At 38.9% G+C, this 20900-nt stretch overlaps 1 protein-coding gene across 6 annotated transcripts in view; it reads right to left on the reverse strand.

The window, feature by feature from the left end:
- Positions 1-20900, reverse strand: part of PDE1A (phosphodiesterase 1A) — a 323167-nt gene that overhangs the window by 69603 nt on the left and 232664 nt on the right. For all 6 annotated transcript variants that reach the window (XM_078071072.1, XM_078071073.1, XM_078071071.1 and 3 more), the window contains exon 4: positions 4258-4440. In XM_078071072.1, the coding sequence (XP_077927198.1) occupies positions 4258-4440 (183 nt within the window). The remainder of the gene's footprint in view (positions 1-4257; positions 4441-20900) is intronic.

Here is a 20900-nt window from a genome sequence, read left to right on the forward strand (position 1 = left end):
TTTTGAATGTGGGTAATTGGTTTTAATAAAAAATTATCCTTATTCTCTATCTCTCTTGGAAGATTTCAGAGCATTTTATAAATAAAAATACTTAATTACTCCATTGAGATAGGCATAATTATTGTACTCTTGCAGGCAAGGAAATTAGTAATTGCACTATAACAGACCCAGAAAATAATTATTGTCAATAATGATATTTAGTTACTTTGTGGGGTTTTTTGGAGACAACAGTCTTTTATATCTATTTTTCTAGTCATCATTACTAAAAAATGGAGGGACAGGGGAAATAAAAGGATAATGGTCGAGGAAAATAAGGTCAATAATCAGTAGTAAGAAATTAAAAAAATTAAGTAACTTTCAATCCCTGTGACTTCATGGCACAGAAAAGCAGTAGGATGAAGCAAAGAGAAGACATGCTTTAAATCACAGACTAGCCACTCACTAACTATGTGACTTTTGGAAAGCTATTTAATGTCACTCATCTGTAAAATGAGGATAATTATAAGCTTTTTGTGAAGAGTAAATGATATAAATGTCTACCATAATATAATAAATGCTCAATACAAGAAAGCCATTATTATTATTAATGTTACTCTTCTCACTACTCTGCAGCCAGGGCTGTTGCCTGCAATTCTTGGTTCTTTGGGGCTGCCAGGGCTCTGTGGGAACTCTGGTGCTGATCTCTTAGACCTGGGATACATTTGAGGAATGAAGGTCAGTGTGCATTCTCATTACATGGAATGTAAAGCAAGACCAAGAAGATTATCCTTCTGAGGAAATGAAGGAACTTCCCCATTATCATCTTCTAATCCTATAATAAGGAATAGAATATTAGGACAAAAAAAAATGAAGATGACGGTTCAGAATCCGTGTGGGGGAGACCTTAACACAGCTGCCTCACACTTGAGTAAATCGCTGATATATTACAAGCTGCTGAAAAAGAACAATGCATTTCCTGGGCTCCTGCAAGTGGTGAAAGTCCAACTGGTAATATGGGGGATTCTTTTTGGAAGTTTTTACTAGAGTTGCAATGTGTAATTCAAAAACTCCACAAAAATGAAAAACTCTCTTATTTCAGATACTGCATTAGGTAAGAGACCAGTGGCGAACAAGAAAGACAGTTGTCGGGGCGCCTGGGTGGCTCAGTCGTTAAGCGTCTGCCTTCGGCTCAGGTCATGATCCCAGGGTCCTGGGATCGAGTCCCACATCGGGCTCCCTCCTCGGCAGGAAGCCTGCTTCTCCCTCTCCCACTCCCCCTGCTTGTGTTCCTGCTCTCGCTATCTCTCTCTGTCAAATAAATAAATAAAATCTTTAAAAAAAAAAAAAAAAAAAAAAAAAAAGAAAGACAGTTGTTGCTTTCGTGAGGCTTACTGAACAGTGAAGAGGGGCAATAGATAAAAAAATACATGATTACAAGCAGCACTCAGTGCTGTGAGGTAAACCACTGGTCAGGGTAGACAAAGTGATGTACACTGTACACAGTGCTAAGGGAAGGCATCTGGAAAGACAGGAAGGGCCAGCCAGGGGCAGGGCAGGGCAGGGCAAATCATTTTTGGTAGAGGAAATAATAGGATTGTGGTCCCAAGGGGAGAAAGAGTTAGGAATGTGGGTTGAAATCAGAGCAATATAGATATTCACTCAAAAATGAAGGTAGCATTTGATGAGGCAAGAAGGTAAAAAGGTGCCGAATCCTGCAAAACCATGATACAGAAGTCGCCCTTAATACCAAGTGAAATGGAAAACCATCAGATGGTTTTAAGCTTAGGAGTGACAGGGACTAATTTATATTCTAAAACGTCACTGTAGAATGACTTGTTTGGAGACGGCAGTTGAGGAAGTGGGGGGCCCAACTGGAAAGCTACGGTCATATTTCTGATGGCAGGTGACAGAGCTGGGGGCTGGGGTTGCAGGAGGGGAGATGGGAAAGTGAGCAGATTCAAGGTATCTCTAGGTAATGAATTGCCAGGACCTGCAGAGGCACGGAGCCTTGGGGAGGGGAGACTTGAGAGAATACTCAGGAAAGCTTTCTAATTTTCAAAATTGAAGATGATCATCTTTGAAAATTCAAGATAAACATATGCCCCTATTTTTATGCACCTCCTAATGGGGATACAAGAGTAATCAAAGAGATTTCATTTCCATATGTTTGTAACTTACTGATTTCTTCAAGACTGCTTGCTAGTTTAGTTACCTTAAGTATATTTGCTATTTCTACAGGTCATTAAATAAAATATTTTATGTAGCATATGAAAAAATGAAAACTTAGCATATCAATATATTTTACAGAAATCTTAATCTTTTACTGGATGGAAATAGAAATTGACTCCCACAGTTTGCATCCTTTTTAGTTTGCCAAGTTCTACAATATTTTCCTGAAAAAGACAAAATACACATTCTTTCAGCAAATCACACATATTCTCTTTTATTGGTGATTCTCTCACTGACTTTCTGAACTACTATTGAGATATTTTCAATTTGGTGTTAATGAAAATCAATAACTGTCATACACTTTCCTAAGTTGTTTTTTTAAAAAATGGCAACATGGTTATGGATATTCTTTCTCTCCAGCCCTGCTTCCCTGTTGCAGACTTCTGGTCCCACCTGGCAGAGTTGAGACCAGTTTATGCACCTTATAAGGGGGTGTGGGTATCACCTCACCACACTAATCAAATTGCTTATTATGAGGATTCTTTTATCAAAGCCAATTAAATATGGTTAATAAATACTCAAAATAATTTAAATAATCACTGAGTGGTTATTATCGTGGATAGTAGAAGCACAAAACAAGAAACTTCAAGTTTTATGTGCTGTAGTTATATTTTTAAATGGCATCAAATATTTCTTGCAATGCATTCTCATTTACATTTTTAGAAACCCAAATGTGTTTCCTATTGTTCCTTTATCAGAGGAAAATTAAAGTATATAATGTTCATTAGAAATAATAGAGATCTCAGAAGATGAAAAATGATGTGGTCTCTCTTGAATTTAAGCACACTGACAAAAAAAACTCTCTTCCTCAATTTTATTAGTTTAGAAAATATTTCATCTTTTTATATATAATTTAATATAACGCAATTTTTTTTAATCTAAGCGATTTCTAGTAACTAGTTTTCAAAAATTGTCAGATGTAACGTGTTTATTTCAAGTATTTTCTTTAGTTTTAATTCTGGAACATCTTGTTTCCTAGACAGAAAAATAGGCTGTATTCTTAAAGGGCTAAACAAATATAAAATTAGGCCACATTAACATGTATTTCACATGAGAAACTATGGTGATTCGATTTGGAGCATCTAGGGGTCATCAAGTATTCCTTGCTTCAGTGACAGAAATGTCAAAACTCTTCAAAAGCAGACATAAGGAGCTTTTCTCCCATGATGGAAAGAGGATGGTCTTTTTGCTTTAATGCAGAGAAAGGCCCTTTTGATTTTAGTATGTAGTACAGAATTTGTTTTATGAAATGTTACATTTTATGCAAATAAAATTAGTTGTGTAACACATGAACATGCTATAATTTTTTAAACAGTTACTCACAAAGGTACATTTGAGGGCATTGGCCATTCAAAATTTTTGCTTTTAGTCTTTCCTTTTTTAAAAAATATTTTATTTGCACGTGTACGTGCATGAGAGAGAGAGAGAAAGAAAGAGAGAGAAAGGGAGAGAGAGAGCGTGCATAAGCAGGGGGGAAGGGCAGAGGGAGAAGGAGAAGCAGGCTCCCAACTGAGCAGGGAGCCTGATGTGGGGCTCTATCCCAGGACCCTGGAATCATGACCTGAGCCAAAGGCAGACGCTTAACCGCCTGAGTCACCCAGACACCCTTGCTTTTAGTCTTTAGGTCAATTTATTTATTTATTTATTTAATTTTATTTATTTCTTTGACAGAGAGAGAGAGCACAAGTAGGTAGAGCGGTAGGCAGAGGGAAAAGCAGGCTCTCCGCTGAGCAGGGAGCCAGACATGGGGCTCTATTCCAGGACCCTGAGATCATAACCTGAGCCGAAGGCAGACGCTTAACCAACTAAGCCACCCAGGCGCCCCAGTCTTTATGTCAATTTAAAAGAAATAAAAGTACTAAACCCAGGACAAAACATTTTTGTTAAGGCAAATTCATAACAAAGTTCTAAATTTGCTCATTCTGGGTATACTTATAATTGAAGTGTTCCTCAATAAGTAAAATGTTTGACTCATATAACTTTGATATGGTAAGTATATCTCCTGCCTTCCAAATTTTATCATCTTGAGATACTAACAATTTCACTTACCTTTCCACAAAAATTCCAGCTTGAACAGCATGCACAATGCTTCGAAATTTTGGTTTTTCCTCAGATTTCTTTTTCATCATCCCCATTTTCCTTGTGAAGGTGGACGCCAACCAGTCCCGTACTTCTGATGGGACCGAATCTGTCTGAATGTCACTGAGCTCATCTTCGGTATCCAGCAGTCTTCTACAAAAATTTATACAGATTAAACTTTAGGAAAAAGTGAAGAAAATCTGATAACAAAACAAACATTGCAATAGGATTGAAAATATAGCAAATCACTCTCTGATCATCCCTTAATACTAGCTACTTAAAAAAAAAAGAAAGGAAAAATGATTGGATTAACATTTGAAAAGCTCTGAATTTCTCAAATTGATGGTCTTCTGAAGGCAAGCACTAACGGACTTGAGCTTTTGCAGCTTCCCAAACGTGATACCGTGATACCGGTCTGGAGATACAATTCATATACTATTCTGGTAATGAACAGAACTAAAATGGAGAAGAGAGTTCATACGCAGATGTCTGTTATTAAAGGAGGCAACTGGAGTGGAAAGAAAACAGGGAATAGAAGCTATCAAAGTCGTCTTACATTTACTAACCTTGCTTATACATAATACAGCTAGCACAGGCTGCTTGCATAAGGCCTCGGAGTCTACAAAAGTCATTCACATGTGTTACCTGAGTGCTATCTCTAAATTTTAGAAAATAATTCATCAAGTACTCTAAAAGATATTCATTCTGAGATCAACATCACAGATTAAAAAAGTGAAGAAAAAAGATAGATTATTTTGGAAGCTCATTTTAGGTGACAGAGCCAGCAGAAGTGGGAGAGGGACACCCGAGTTAAGTGCAGATGCTGTCTTGAGGGTGGAGACCAGGCGTGTCTAGAAGCGCGGGCGAGGAAATCAACTGCATGAGGGGGAGTGAACGGAAGTGAAACCACCGCACTGTCTTGTCCTCTAGAAGCTCCAGATAGACAACACTGACTGAACTGAGGGGTGTAGAACCTGCCCTTAAGGCTGGTCAGCTCCAGTGATCCAGAACTTCCTAAAGGTATGAGCAGGGAAGACAGTGTGAAAGGCTCCCCACAAATGACAAAACACTCTACGGAGCGATTCAGCTTTGCCTCCGGGAAGAACATGGGCCACCTTTGTCTGTCGCTTGACTTTGTTGTATCCGTGTCGGCGCACCGATAACTCAGAGCTATTTTTAGTGCACTTTAGTTTTGGCTTTGGGGTTCCATTCGCTTAGGTAAATCTCTTTGTACAGAGTGAAGCCCAGGGATCATAAGCTGATGGAAGGAAGACAGAATGACAGTGTGTGCTAAGGCCTCCAGGACAAGTCACACCATCTTGAGAGGGCAGGGACCAAGGAAAGGGCAAAAAAAGGTAGAAAGCCCACCCACAGCACCCAATGATGCCAGAAAAAGTCTCAAAAGGTAATGGGTATTAAAGAGGGCATGTATTGAATAGAGCACTGGGTGTTATATGCAAACAATGAATCATGGAACACTACATCAAAAAAATAAATTAATTAAAAAAAAACTAAAAAAAAAAAGGTTATATGATGACCTCTATGTGCTGCTCTTTTCTAGAAACATTCAGAGCACAGTCACTTGCTAATATTTACTTTTCATGGTATAACCACACAAATGAATTTATGAAATGACTTATGAGAAAATATATACATCTTAAGTGCTGGAGTTACAAAACTACAGGTATACGTATGAAGATAAAAGAGCCTTAAGTAACTGGAAGTTAATACTGATTAATACTTACTTTGTATCTTTTTTAATTTTCTTTTGGAACTTATGTTTGGGTGGTTTTGATTTATCCTTAATACACTGACATTTTAACCCCTGGCAAAATATTTTTTTTAGCATTTTGTCCATTTTAGCCTGTTTAGCCCATTGCAGTAAGTCACTACACTACATGGTCTGAAAATTCAGGGCTTATACTATTTCCATTATTTCTTATCTAGTGATCAGATAAAACCACAGAACAGGACAGGTGGAATGGGAGTCATTGTGGTGTAATCCTGTGATGTCACCAAGCTCCAAGAAATCTCCTGCTGCCTTGTTTTATCAGCTCCTCAAAGTAGAATGACAGACACATTGTAATGGAGGTCAATTGATTCTTTGAAAATTTGATGTTGATGACTTTAAGACTGTATGTCCTAAACTCATAAATTATCCAAGACAGATCATCAACAAAATCAGCATACGGAAATGAGATATCAAATAGGGATATGAGACTTAAGAGTCGGTAATATGGTTATTCTTCATCATGATGCATGATGTCATTCATTAAGAAGGAATGAACATATAACCTTGGGGAAAGAGTAATGTGAATTCATTTGTGGATATAGGAATAAAGGAGTGTGTAAAGAGGAAAGCATGAGATATGTTATTCTATAACTAAAAGCAAATTTTGGAAAAGCAACAAATACCTCTTCAATGGTTAATTTTATATGTTAACCATGGCTAGGGTATAGTGCCCGTTATTTGGTCAAACATCAGTCTAAGTGTTGCTGTCAAGGTGTTTTTTTACATGTGATTGACATTTAAATCAGTAGACTTTGAGTAAAGCAGATTACCTTCCATAATGTGAGTGGGCTCATCCAATTAATTAAAGGCCTTAAGAGGTAAAACAGAGATTCCCTTAAGAGGAAGTAATTCTGCCTTCAGACTGCTTTCAGACTAAAGATTGTTAACATTTACTCCTGCCAGAATTTCCAGCCAGTGTCAGCCTGCTCTGAAGATTTCCGTCTTACCAGCCCCCACAATCATGTGAACCAATTCCTTAAAATTAATTTCAATCTCTCTCTCTCTCTTTCTCTCATTCTCTCTTTCTAATAATATAAAGGCTAAGGAGATAGAATATTTCTATCATTCATGAACACTATGTGGTAACTACCCGCATGGATTATAAATCCGATAGATGACAAAGGCACAACTCTGCATTATATTAATATTCACTTAATAGAGAACATCACTTGTACTTCTGGTTTTGAAATATAAAAATCATTTGCAAGGAACTAAAATGCCTTTTTAGCTATTATGGATCTAAACACCAAACTGTCTTTTCGTGTATTAATAGCTCTTTTTTTATTGCTGAATCATAATCTATTGTATGGATATACTAGTTTGTTTATACATTCAACCATGGTCATCTTGGTTGCTTCCAAGTTCTGACAACTACAAAAAAACTGTTATAAATAGTTGTATGCAGACTTTTCCGGTTCATTTGAGTAAATACCAAGGACCACAACGGTTGGATTGTATGGTAAGAGTATGTTTCGTTTTTTAAAGAAACTTCCAAACTGTCTCCCAAGGTGGCTGTACTGTTTTGCATTCCTACCAGCAATGAATGAGACAAAGCCACCATCACCTCTCTCCTGGCCAACTGCAGTAGCCTCCCACTGGTCTCCCAGTTCTTGTCCTGACCCATTTAGTCTCTCTTCTGCAGCCAGAACACCTCTTTTAGAGTCAGACCTTGTCAATGCCTAATTCATAAAGTCCTACATAGCTCATCACAAGCGCTGTCTTTACCTTCATCTCTTAACTAGTTTCCCCTTACGCATTTTGTTCCAGCAACACTGACCTTACTGTGCTCAACCCTGCCAGGCTTGCTTCTGCTCTAGGGTCTTTGCACTTGCTATTTGCTTTGCTTAGACTCTCTTACCATATTTGAGAGGATCATTTTCTCACCGTATTCAGGTAAAGAGGGCTTCCCTGACCCCCCCAACTCAACTAGTAAATACCTCTATTCTGTCTTTTTGTCCTACTATTGACTTCTTAGCATTTACCATTACTTGATATCATGTTGTATGTTTACCGGTTTGTTTATTCACTTTATGTTTCATACACTAAACTGTAAAGACCTTGAAAGCAAAGAGTTGGTCTGGGTTTTTTTGAGCATTATTGTATCACCAGCACCTACAACAGTGCATGGCACAGAGTAGGAGATGAACATGTATCTATTGAATGTCTAGAAAACATCTAGAGATATTTCCACTAAACTATTATAAGTGATTACTTTTGAGGAGTAGAGTGAGGATGGGGATGGTAGAAGAAACTTTAGTCTTTAGAGTCCTATATTATTTGATTGATAATCAGCAGCAGCATCCTGGGAGTGAATTCACTATTGTCAATCATCTCTTTTAGGATAATTTGCGTTTGAATAACCCCTTTAAAACTTTTGAAGCAAATTATGGGGCAACATGTATATTTGGTGTGGGAAAGACATTAAACATTTTTTATGGCATTTTGAATTATAGGCACAGTAAAAAGAAATTTTAAAAATTGTATACACTATGTGCATGCCTTTAGCCCAGGAAGTCAGTATTTCTGTTAAATATTCTTTTAGACTCATTTCTCAAGTAGAGTATAGTAAGACATTCCTAAGGAAGTTATAAATAAATTGTAGCAGATTCATTAAGATAATTATTTTTCAGTTTGGAGAAAAGAAACTTGAAAGACATGTGAATAAAACCTAAATATAAACAAATTTTTAAAAAAACAACAGACCTAACGACACGTTATTTCTCCCCACTCCTCTCCGTCTCTCTCTTCTCCATTTTGTCCTCCCTTTCCCTGGCACCTGCCTTGTACTCTCTGTCTTCCTGCCTCTGAGCATCACAAGGACTCTTTGGGTTTCATTGGCTCGTGCTAGATAGGGCAAAAGCAGAATTATAGTATAATATGGAATAGTAATCCTGGGCTTTTGCTAGAGAATTATCATAAACAGTTTTCCTATACATCTATTTGAGACATGTGAAGATATCTGAATATTTACATAAGATTATGTCACAGAGAAAACATGTAAGACTACGTTGTGCCCTCATTTCATTTTTGAAATAAATTTGTGCAAGTAGGTTGATAAAATGGGATCTCGAATACTATAATTAATTTTGCTTTCAAAATATCCAAGAGCTCAATTACTCTTCATCCTAATGTTATATGGTAGAGTAAGCATAATTGTTTACATCATGAGTGCTCTTAAAAAATAAAGACTTTGTGTTTAAGAATCTTACAACATGAAAACATAGTCATCGGTGCATTTTTCCTTAGGAATTCTTAAAATGCACTCTATAGAAAATAAATGATAAGGAGTATATGTGTAAAATGTTATCACTGTTGACCTCTTAGAAATGCTTCCTCTGTCTGATGTAACTTTTTCTTTCTTTCTTTCTTTCTTTCTTTTTTAGTCCTAAGAGGGTCAATAAAGCAGAAAGTTAAGGATCCCTAAACATGAACTAAGGGTAGATGGGGGGCCAGGGAGCTGTGAAAACTGACCCTCCGTCCAATCAGTGCTCAACTGACCCTTGGAAGTTATTTATATCCCAAATTTTCTCTTGAAATCAGATGACACAACTCCCAAAGGGCTTATTTTTTGAACTAGAAAATTTTCAGGGGAAGGGAATAAAGAAGGAGGTGGCCACGGAAGGAGAGGTCATGAGATTTTGACTTTTACAATTATATCAGTAAAAATATTTCTGTCCACAGCGGACTCTTGGAAAATGATTATACCAGTGTACCCACACAGTTATTTCCAGGCAATTGGTGCCCACATTTACACCTACTGAGTGTTAAGATTCAAGTGCTGGACACAGTTAGAAACTGGCTGCTTAGGTTTGAAATTTTCTTTTCCCTGCTTTACTCTTCTTATAAAGGATACATTTCAATAAGCCACTAAGTCTTTCAGTTCTGCCCCTAATATTTGCTGGGCCCAGGGCAGGAGCACATTTCTCCCAAATACCATATAATTAAATATTTTAAAGTTTTATATCAAATGAATGAATTATTAAATGTGTTCTATCCTCCTACCTTTTAAGAAGTTTCATAAAAGCCTGGCCTTACTGTGTAAGCAGGTGGACACTGCAGCCTCCCTCAATATTCTCATCAACCTACCCAGCTTTGAAAGCAGCTGCTTCTTGGCTACTCTTTAGAGGTGGAGGGGTACCCATATCAACAGTGTTCTGGCCCACTCAGGAGGAAACACCTAAGAAAGAAGCCCACTAAGACTTCGGAGACAGACTAGGGGACTTTTGGGCAGAGAATTCTGGGATCTCAGTGTCCAGAATATGGGACAGGAGCACAATGGGCAGGATAGGGAATTCTATAGTCCAAGTACCTAGATGAGGGAGAGGGGCATGTGTTTCAAGTTGTCCTTGGCTTGAAGACTTATCACCTCATGGGGAGGGTCACACCAGAAATGAGCCATCGTTGAGCACTCTAAAATGAGGGGCAGTGTCCAGGGAAGCAGTTATACTGGCCCTGGGCTAAGGATAGTACTGAACTCATACATGGTAAATATCTTCCAAGTGAGCCCTCCAGGGATGGCTGGGGGATTAAGAGAAGTGGATCGTTCTGCAGTATGGATATTTGGGGGGGGTCAGTAAGTGGTTCCCACATAGGTCCATTAGTGTTATTTCTTTGATGAGCACATATATGTGATCTGAGCTGACTGCAGTTCCCCACCAAAAAAACCAAGTGAGCCCTCCAGGGATGGCTGGGGGATTAAGAGAAGTGGATCGTTCTGCAGTATGGATATTTGGGGGGGGGGGGTAAGTGGTTCCCACATAGGTCCATTAGTGTTATTTCTTTGATGAGCACATATATGTGATCTGAGCTGACTGCAGTCCCCCACCAAAAAAACCAAAACCAAAACCAAACCAAACCAAAACCCTAAGAGCAATACTAAAGCTTCACTCAGACCTCAGTTATCTGAGGATAGATAGAGATGCTAATGCTAACTTTTTTACTTACTATGAATCAGGCTAGGAGCCACGCTTTACCTCATTTAATGCTCATAATACCATCATGAGGAAAATACAATTATTATCAGTACCCTTATTCTACTGATACAGACACCTTCAGTGATTTGCTCAGTCACACAACCGGGAGTGACCATGCCACTTTTGAACTCAAGTCTGATCTCAGAGTTTTAAGTTTTTAACTGCTCACTTATCCTTTACCTCAAATGCATGTTTTCTTACTAAGTACTCAAACTACCTTCACATTCAGGAGATACTAACATTATTTTCTATCCCATTTCTACCTCAAAATTTAGGGTTAAAAATAATTGATCTTAAAAAAAATCTTAAGAATTTGGTCCACCAGGGAATTTTTGGTTGGAGGAAGCTCAAATTTATTTTTCAAGACCGGTACATCAAATCATTCTCTCATAGAGAAATATATCTGGAATTTCAGGGTACTTTGAAGTACAATGAATTAAATGTCAGGATGAGAAAAGGTGATACATTCAAAATGCCATATTGACTTGTCAGTAACCTGCTTCCTGAGTGTGAAATACACTTGAATTAATTCTTCCAGGCTACCACCCAAGCTATTTATTTATTTGTTTATTCCTTGTCTTGTTCCAAAAAGGACTTAAGATGGCAGGCTCATAAATTTATTTCAACAGTTTTTGTTGTTAATGTTGTTTTTGGCAGTTTTCTTTCCTTTTTCTGTCTATGTGATAACTTTGTTCTTTTGTTTTTATTAGTCCTTTTTTTTTTTTTTTTTTGTGAACTGTGAAAAGATGACCATTGCATCTGAGGGACTATTAAGACTGCACATTTGCCGGGGACAAGTTTGGGGAGACAAGTTAGTTATGCTGACCTTAGCTTAATTCTCAAGAGGCAAATCTTGGCTAAAACAAGACCAGCTAAGGAGAATGTTAAAGTTAGATGCCGTTTTCTTCAAGTTGAGGTCTAAGGACGGCTCTATGCCTCCTCCGTACCCACCCAAGGAAGCAGAGAGGCCTAGGCAGAGGAGGTTCCGTCCCCTAGGACAGACAGAAGGGGCCAGGGGAATGTTGCAGGAGGAGTCTGAGAAGGAGTCAAGTTCCTCAGACAGTTGGGATTCAGCTTGTATTTTTGGAGTTAGTTGGGAGATGGAAATGGAGGGAATGGGTGAAGCAGAAAACTGCCTTAAGCCTGCCTGATGACTCTTGGCTTCCCACCAGAAAGTGCTCTTAGCTCAAAAATATCTTTGAAAACATGCCATTAGGCACAAAGCTTCACATTCCATTAATTACTAAATTTTTTGATTAATAACCATCCTCTGTGGTTAGGAGAACTGCCTCTGGAGTCAAACTCCTGGCTTCATTGCCTATTTGCTGTTGGTCTTGGGAAATGTGCTTCATCCTACCTGAGTCTCAGTTTCTTTTTCAGTAAAAGAGAAATGATAATAATTGTATCCCTAGTGGTGGGGTTGTGAGGACGGAATGGCTAAATGCACAGAAAGCACTTAGAAAAGTATGTGTCACAAAGAAAGTCCTCAAAGAACCCCAGTTATTTACACATCTACATGAGTTAGTCTCAGCAGATTTCTATTTCTGACATGAAGGGAAAGGAGGGTGTCCTCTCATGGGGATGGAAGTGTTTGAGACATTTTATGGGAAGAAGTTGGTTAAAGTGACTTTGGAGAGCCAAAGAACAATGTAAAGATTCTATGGATCATAAAGAAGTAGTGGGAGGAATCTCCAAAAATAACTTTTACCTACTTTAAAAATTTACCTAGTAAAATAGGCAAATTCATAGAGACAAAAAAATAGAACAGAGGTTTCCAGGGGTTGAGAGGAGGAGGAGAATGGGAGTTATTGTTTAATGGGTACAGAGTTTATTTTGGGATAATGAAAAAGTTCTGGAAGTAGAGAGCGGAGAGCACAACATTGCAAATGTACTTAATTCCACTGAATTGCACCTTTAAAACGGTTAAAATGGTAGCTTTTATGTTACGTACATTTTATCACAACACCACAGTATCTACCTAGTATTGTCTTCCCGCCCTGTTTTCCAGGGAATAGATATGTTACCTTTTCTAATCAGAGAAGTGAGACATAAGAGAAGGGCATTCTGTTCTTCATCTAACTGTGCGTCTGTCTGAGGATTACTAAGAGTGCTAGGGGTAGAGAAAAGGGTGGCCTGCAGGCCAGAAATGAAGCCTAAGGGCATATAGTTTCACAGATCTGGGAGAATTGACCACACTGCAAATCAAAGGACAGGCCTGCTTCCCCTGTGCCCTAGACTTGCTGCCCTGAGGCACCGCTCCTCTCCAGTTCAGCACCTCTTATTGTGCTGGAATTTCCTGGTTGAAGGAGGCATTTCAGCACAAGACCATCTCACATACCACATGGGATAATATTTGGGCTACACTCTTAATAAGACCTTAGGATTCTAACCATTACATTTCTAACATTCATCTCTCTTTTTTGTAGCCTTATTTTGACATCCTCTAGCGCAGTTCTCAAAGTGTTGTTCCTAGACCAGCAGGATCAGCAGCACCTGGGAACTTCAAGGCTCTGCTCCAACCAACTAAATGAGAAACTTTGGGGGGTGGAGCCCAGCACTCTGTTTTAACAAGCACTCCAGGTGACTCTCAGGAATGCTGAAGGTTTGAGAACTGCTCTCATCCATTCACGGCTTGCCAATTAACTGAATATCTCTGTCAGAAAAACAAGATTCAGTTGTATTCTGTTACATGGACTTAGCAGCACTGCTTATTTCCATAGGCCCATTATTTCACTGTCAGAGATGAAGAGTGTTGGGGAACTATCAGGAAAGCACCGGCGGGAGAATCTCCATAAAGGTATCTTAATGAATATTTTATATTGACGTTACAAATGAGAATTATCTGTATGTTACTTAATTGCAAAATAGAAAAGTCGGTTTCTCAACTGAGTTGGGGTGGAACATAGATACTTAGAAGAGCTGCAATATATCTGAAGGACAGGAGTGTGAAGGAAGACAAAAAATGTATTTCTTTCTAAACTTATGAGGCCAAAATACAACAAGAATGACAAGAGGGAGTGAACAAGAGCCAAACAGAATAGCAAAATAATTATCATTGTATATAGATTGTCCTTCATAAATATTTGTTGAATAAATGAATAGATGTATAAAAACATAGGCAGAGAATCTCTAGTCTTAGTGGTTGTTCAACAAAGTCATTTTTTGTTTGTTTTGATGCATATGTTATATGTGTTAACATTTTCAGTCAGGCCCTGCTTCATGTGTGAAAAGATGATATCTGAAAATGTTTTTTAAAATATTTGCTGTTACCCTGTGGCCCTTTGTCCATATAGTCAGCCATGATTTCATTCACTGACTCAAGTTATATGCGAAACACAATTACTTAAAGGGAGAAAACTTCTGTTCCTGAACTTGACTTTTCAAAATCCAGATCCCATGGAAGGTGGAAAGGCCCAGGCAAAGACAACAGAAGAGTACACGAGTCAGAGCAGAGTTTCCATTCCTAGGACTGTGCACAGACGCCCTCGGTTAAACAAGAGGAGTCGAAAAGGAAGACAGAAGGGATCTTGAGAAGGGACCCTGAATCCTGCCTGACTTCTCCAAACTAAGAAAAACCCTGAGGGGAGTGACAACACACCCCAAATAAATTCCCAGGATCCCGGAATAGAAGATAGCTGGATACCCCACCCTAACTTCAGCCCCCACTTCCAAGTGGAATGGGAGGATAACAAGATCCCAGTGCAGAGCTGGATGGTGTGTGTCAGGACAGACAGCCTCAAAAATGATGGCGACACAGAGCAGACTGACGGAGATGGAGATGAGAGAAAAGTGAGGAACAGTAGACAGAAGCAAAATATACTTTGGAAGTAGGCTTGCTGATAAAATATGGCAAAGAATGAGGAAATAACTTGTATTTAATGAGGAAAGTCTTTTTTTTTTTAAAGATTTTATTTATTTATTCATGAGAGACAGAGAGAGAGAGAGAGAGAGAGAGAGGCAGAGGGAGAAGCAGGCTCCCGCTGAGCGGGGAGCCCGATGCGGGACTCGATCCCAGGACCCTGAGATCATGACCTGAGCCGAAGGCAGATGCTTAACCATCTGAGCCACCCAGGCGCCCTAATGAGGAAAGTCTTAAGTATCTGACTTTCTAGTACTTGACACTTGCCCAAGGACCACATATTGTTGTTTAGCTGTATCATGGAATCAATAGGTTTTGTGGGCTACCTTGGAAACTGAATCAACCTATTACCTTGTTTTAAGGGAAAATAGAATGTGAATTCTAAGTAGCTAACTCAGAAATCAAACTTTTGCATTAGGACTTCTTATTAGGGTAAAACGACTTCCTGGATGGATTAGAGATTAAGAATTTGAGCTTTGAAATAAGGCAGACCTATGTGGCTGTTAGGATGCTCTCAACAGGACGTGACATCAACCCTAACCTCAAGCAGCTTAAATAAGAGGGAGATTTACTATTTTCCTTAAGAAGAAAACTAAAGGTAGATTGACTCCATGAAGGGATTTTTAAAATCAGCAGGTCAATAACATCAAGGACTCAGGTTTCTTCCATCTTTCTATACTATCACCTTTAGTGTTAGATTTAGCTTTATGCTTATGGCAAGATGGTTGTACCAACTTCAAACATCATACCCAGATACAGCAAAACCCAGATGCACAGGACTCCCATTTTATGGAGAGGAAAGCATTTGTGCACACCCCCATCAGTCTTCCTTTTATATTCCATTAGCCAGAATTGCATCATGCATCCATATATAAACTCTTTGGTTAGGGAATCGGAGGCTAATTACTGGTTTAAATCAATTAGGATTTCACTCATTGTGACCCTGGGCCTGGGGTTGATCTTCCCTGAATCACTTGTCTTTGCAGAAGAGAGTGAATAATTGGAAAAAAAAAATGGGTTCTGTTGACGAGGAAGAAGAGTTAATGTTGGATTTAAGTTTAAACTTGTCTCTGACAATAATTATATGATCCTGAGCAAGTCCATTTGCTTTCTTCATGCCTCAAGTTTCTTAACTTTATAGTGGAAATAATATAAATATCTAATTCATAGGATTTTTTGAGAATTATATACAATCATATATGCAAGATGCATAATATGTTGCCTTGGGTATAGTTAATTGTCAAACAATCTTAATTGTTATTAATATCATTGTTAGGAAAGAACAATATTTAAATTTATATCTTTCTCTTTTTTTAATAATTTTATTTGTTTGAGAGAGAGCACAAGTTGGGGTGGAAGGGCAGAGGGAGAGGGAGAAGCAAATTCGCCACTGAGCAAGGAGCCCGATGCGGGGCTCGATCCCAGGACCCTCAGATCATAACCTGAGCCGAAGGCAGACACTTAACCAACTGAGCCACCCAGGTGCTCCTAATTTATATCTCTTTCAAATCTAGTAAATATTCATTTATATTTTTCTGACCCCAAATTTCACAAACAGTAAGATCTTATATAATACATGGAGCTTTTTCTTGTTAGTCATCTCTCAAAAGATCTGGTCAATTTTTTTTTTTTTCCCTTTTCACTAGTCTGGCTGTTTTTGAAAGTTTATAGAAAGTAATATACCACAGATGGACAGAAAATATGAAAATCAAGCGAAATGTACTGCCACTTTTTCTAAGCCTGGTTTTCACACTCCATCCACAGGGTGAGAACAGCCTACAAACACAGCACTCCAAACAACCACCCCTCCCTACAACTCGCACCATAAAAATGGAGTTCATAAAAATCAGAATTTGCTTTTTAGTGAATCACTAAGCTCCAACAGTGTCTTAGCACATACCCTTCAAATTGATTTCCTCCGAGACTCCTCCAAATAAAAGCAATCTAAAATATACAAGAGCCCGTATCTATAAATGCTCCCTCACTAAGCCAATGACAAGCAGCTCCCTCCTGTCACCCTGATGGTGACCAGAGTAGGTTAGGCATGAGTAGGTCTTTACATGGGACTTTGCAACCATGGATAAAACCACAGGATTCCAGAACAGAAATGGACTGGAGACTTCATCTTCCATGTTAAAAAACCAATGACTAGGGAAAAAGGAAATCAAAAACTCTTGCCCAGAGGCTCATCCTTAGTAGGAGCAAAGCCGGGATAGGAGTTGTTCAACATCCCACACAAATCTTGATCCAGGTCCCCCGCATGTGATACTAACATAAACATGTTAATTTTTACTCCAGAGAAGACAAAGTTGTTGTTGTTTAGCAAAGTACTCTCCTCCATTCTCAATTCTTTGGCATGTGATTTAAATAAAATTGATCTCTTACCTGCCTCATGAGATGTTTGACCACTGCACTTAAATATCCAACTCCCCTGGACCCACTGTTTGAGGGATACACATACTACCCGACTAGAATCCATGAAACATAAAGGTTGTGTTTGTTGGAGCCTCTGGGTAAGAAACCCTTTCTCATTCCTGCTGCATTTGAAGGTGTGAGGCTATAAAGCTTGAAAATACTATTGCCATCTTGCTACCACTCAAAGCATCAAAAGGAGGCCATTACAGAATGAGTGAAACACAGAAGTGGCTCCCTTGACATCATTTTTGCCCAGAGTCACCTATGCTTATAGTCAGCAATAGCCATCAATGTTTTGGCAGTGAGACTTTCTTGAAGGTGGTTTGGTTGGGCTTCCTGTCACTTATAATTAAAATAGTCATGAAAGGTGTTCATTAGTCCTGCTCTTTTTTTCCCCTTCTTGCCTGTGCTGGTTCTAAATGTCCATGGAGTACACATGAGTCAGTGCCATCATGATGTGCAGGTTGTAGTGACTAACCACAAAGGGGTTGCTCTCCAATGTCACATTGAACCCATAGTTTTATAGCCCATGGTCTATATTTTGGCCATAAGTATCGTAGTGCTTGCTCTTAACCATGCTGAACAACTGAGTTTAAAATAAATAGTAACTGGGCGCCTCGGTGGCTCAGTCGGTTAAGTGTCTGCCTTCAGCTGGGGTTGTGATGCCAGGGTCCTGGAATTGAGTCCTGCATCGGGCTCCCTGCTCAGCGGGGAATCTGCTTCTCCCTTTTCCTCTGCCACTTCCCCTGCTTGTGCACTCTCTCTCTCTCTCAAATAAAAAAATAAAATCTTTAAAAACATAAATAGTAACTAACCTTTCTGATTTTGCAATGCTACTTACATTTTGCTTATTTGAAGGGCTTAGCTGTGCACTGTTAGCTCCATCTTTATCTATATATTCCAGTTGTGCTTGGCCATTTGTCTCTTTTCCAAGGTAACTTCCTAAGGATAACTTCTCACCTAATCTTTCTATAAATATTATTTCTCTTTAACCCAAATATCATTTTCACTCTTTGTCTCCAGGCTAATGGAAGCCTTCCATTCTATAAAAAGTATGAAACAAACAAGTAAATGTCCCTACTAATAGATTGTTCTATTTTGGATTTTTCCTACACTAACAAATTCTTGAAAAATAATCTAATTTCTTCTTGAGTTGTTCCACATTAATCCTTCATACTACCATAATCTGGCCAGCTTTTCTACTGAAACTCCACTCAGAGGCAACAGGGATCTCCTAACTGCATTCAGTGGTTCTCCCTGTGGTATTTGATTTACCCTTTTCAGTAATCCAGCTCTCCACTGGCTTTTGGTGCTTCCTATCTTCAGATATGCCTCTTGCTTCTGGATCTAGTCTTCCTATGTCTCCTTTCTGGTAGCTCCATGCCTAACTTTCAATGCCTGCCTTTCCCATATCTGTCCTTGACTACCCTCCCAATCCACACCTCTATCTGACATTTCATCCTGTCCCCTGACTTCGGTTAGTAAGGTTGCATGGTGACCCATATTGAGATGGAACTCCAAGAGCGTTTGAAAGCTTAATGGTTAGAGGTGAGAAAAATGCACATTTGAAAAGTCAAAAAATAATTTGCTTTTTTTTTTCTTCAGAGGCTTTATTTTACCTTCAGAGAAAGACTGCTCTTTTGTTATATGAAAAATCTTTTCAATTGGTCCATTAGCTACACAAAAGTAAGGTGAAGGCCCTACTCTGGCATATAGAAGATTGAGACAATGTGCCTGCAAGAGATGAACCACTCTGAACAGTAATGTACATAATTGTCCTCATTAGGAACACAGTTGCATTGCTGCAAATTTAGTGTCTAAATATAGATTTAGACTGCATAGTCTTTGAACATAGTTGTTGATCCTTGAGATGAATGCACAATTTGACATTAATTTTGATAGCCCCCTTCCTTTCTCTTGGCCTTGGAGCTTAAGGTCCCGAACTCAGAGTAGGAAAATATGCTGAAAGGCACTCCCATAGGTGATGATAAGCTGGCGTGTGGAAGATGGGCTTAGACTTTAGAGGATGCAGATAAATGCCCCTCTACAGAAGGGGTTGCATTGTAGGTTTTGAGAGCATCCATCAGGAAGGCCTTAGAGCAGTTACAGCTGAGTCTAGCATCAGTTTGGGGAGCTGGAGGAAGGCATTGAGCTCACGCTTGGGAGTAGTACCCACCTTTGGATTGCTGGATTTGAGAGGAAAATAGGGGACCTGCAGAGGAACAATTCAGCAGTTTGAAGCCAGAGAGCTAGCTGCAGAGGAAAGTGACAACCAGGAAAGATGGGTAAAATAAGTAAACACTCACTGAGCATTCCCAAAAACTTTAGGATAGGGAACACGTTGAAATAGCAAAGGAATTCCAATTATAAAAATAAAGCATAAAAAAATCTGAGACCGCTGTGTTGCAATCCCCAAATTCACATTTCTGACACTATATTTCTGAACTCCAATGCTCATATATCTAGCATGTTCTAGACGTTTTTATTTTTTTTAAGATTTTATTTATTTATTTGCCAGAGAGAGAGAGTGAGAGAGGGCATGAGCAGGGAGAGCGGCAGGCAGAGGGAGAAGCAGGCTCCCTGCTGAGCAGGGAGCCCGATGCAAGACTCCATCTCAGGACCCTGGGATCATGACCTGAGCCAAAAGCAGCCGCTTAAACAACTGAACCACCCAGGCGCCCCTCCAGACGTTTTTAAAAAATTAAGTCCTTTTGTTAGAAGCCATGCATTTAAGAATGAGCATGGGGAGCTTTGCCAGAGAACAAAACTCATTAACTTTAAGGAATACCTGCAAGTCCAATCCTATCTAGTTTGGAATCTTAACTCTGTACAATTCTTACTCCCTTTTACTCTCTCTGATTACAACTGAGTGCAGCTCTTTAGTGTTTCCTCCTGTAATCTGTCAGTGTGCTTGGGTTTCTCTCCCTAACTCAGAACCTACCTGTTTCTTACTTGCAACATTTGTCCTTATGCCTAGGTTTGTCTTCATAGCTCTTGAGCCAGTTCTAGACACCAGCTGTGTGCACAATTGTACTCTTGATTCTGCTGACCATGTGTCTGGTATTCACTTCAGGTGCTCAGTAACGATTTGTTTCATGAGTGAATATTTGTTGGTAAATCCCTGTACTCGATGATTTCAAGGGGCTTAGACTCTAAAGTGCTCCAAACTTCACTCACTTTCTACTAGAATAACTTCTGAAAATCCTGATTGACATAACTGCATTCTTGCTCAAATTAATCTCTCACAAAATGAAGGACCCTTAGACTTAGTAAGACACAGAAGTTAACTGAGAATGTTGTTATCAAGATGTGTATCCTATTAAGATTCCTTTCCATCAGTTTGGACTTTGCTTTCATTTCCAGGTAACTATAGCCCACCTGTCTTCTTTTTTTTTTTTTTTCAGGATCAAAAACTACTTTCAGGAAATTATTTGATTCACTTGGAAGTATAAATTCTATATTTTAATATGATATATATCCTAGAGGTATCTGCATTTTTATTAGTAAGACAAAAGTAGTGGTTATTATTTAACTTTTACTCTGTCATTTAATCCTCAGATCAACCCTATGAGGC

This window comes from Halichoerus grypus, chromosome 4 (assembly GCF_964656455.1).
Source record: "Halichoerus grypus chromosome 4, mHalGry1.hap1.1, whole genome shotgun sequence".
Classification (NCBI taxonomy): domain Eukaryota; kingdom Metazoa; phylum Chordata; class Mammalia; order Carnivora; family Phocidae; genus Halichoerus; species Halichoerus grypus.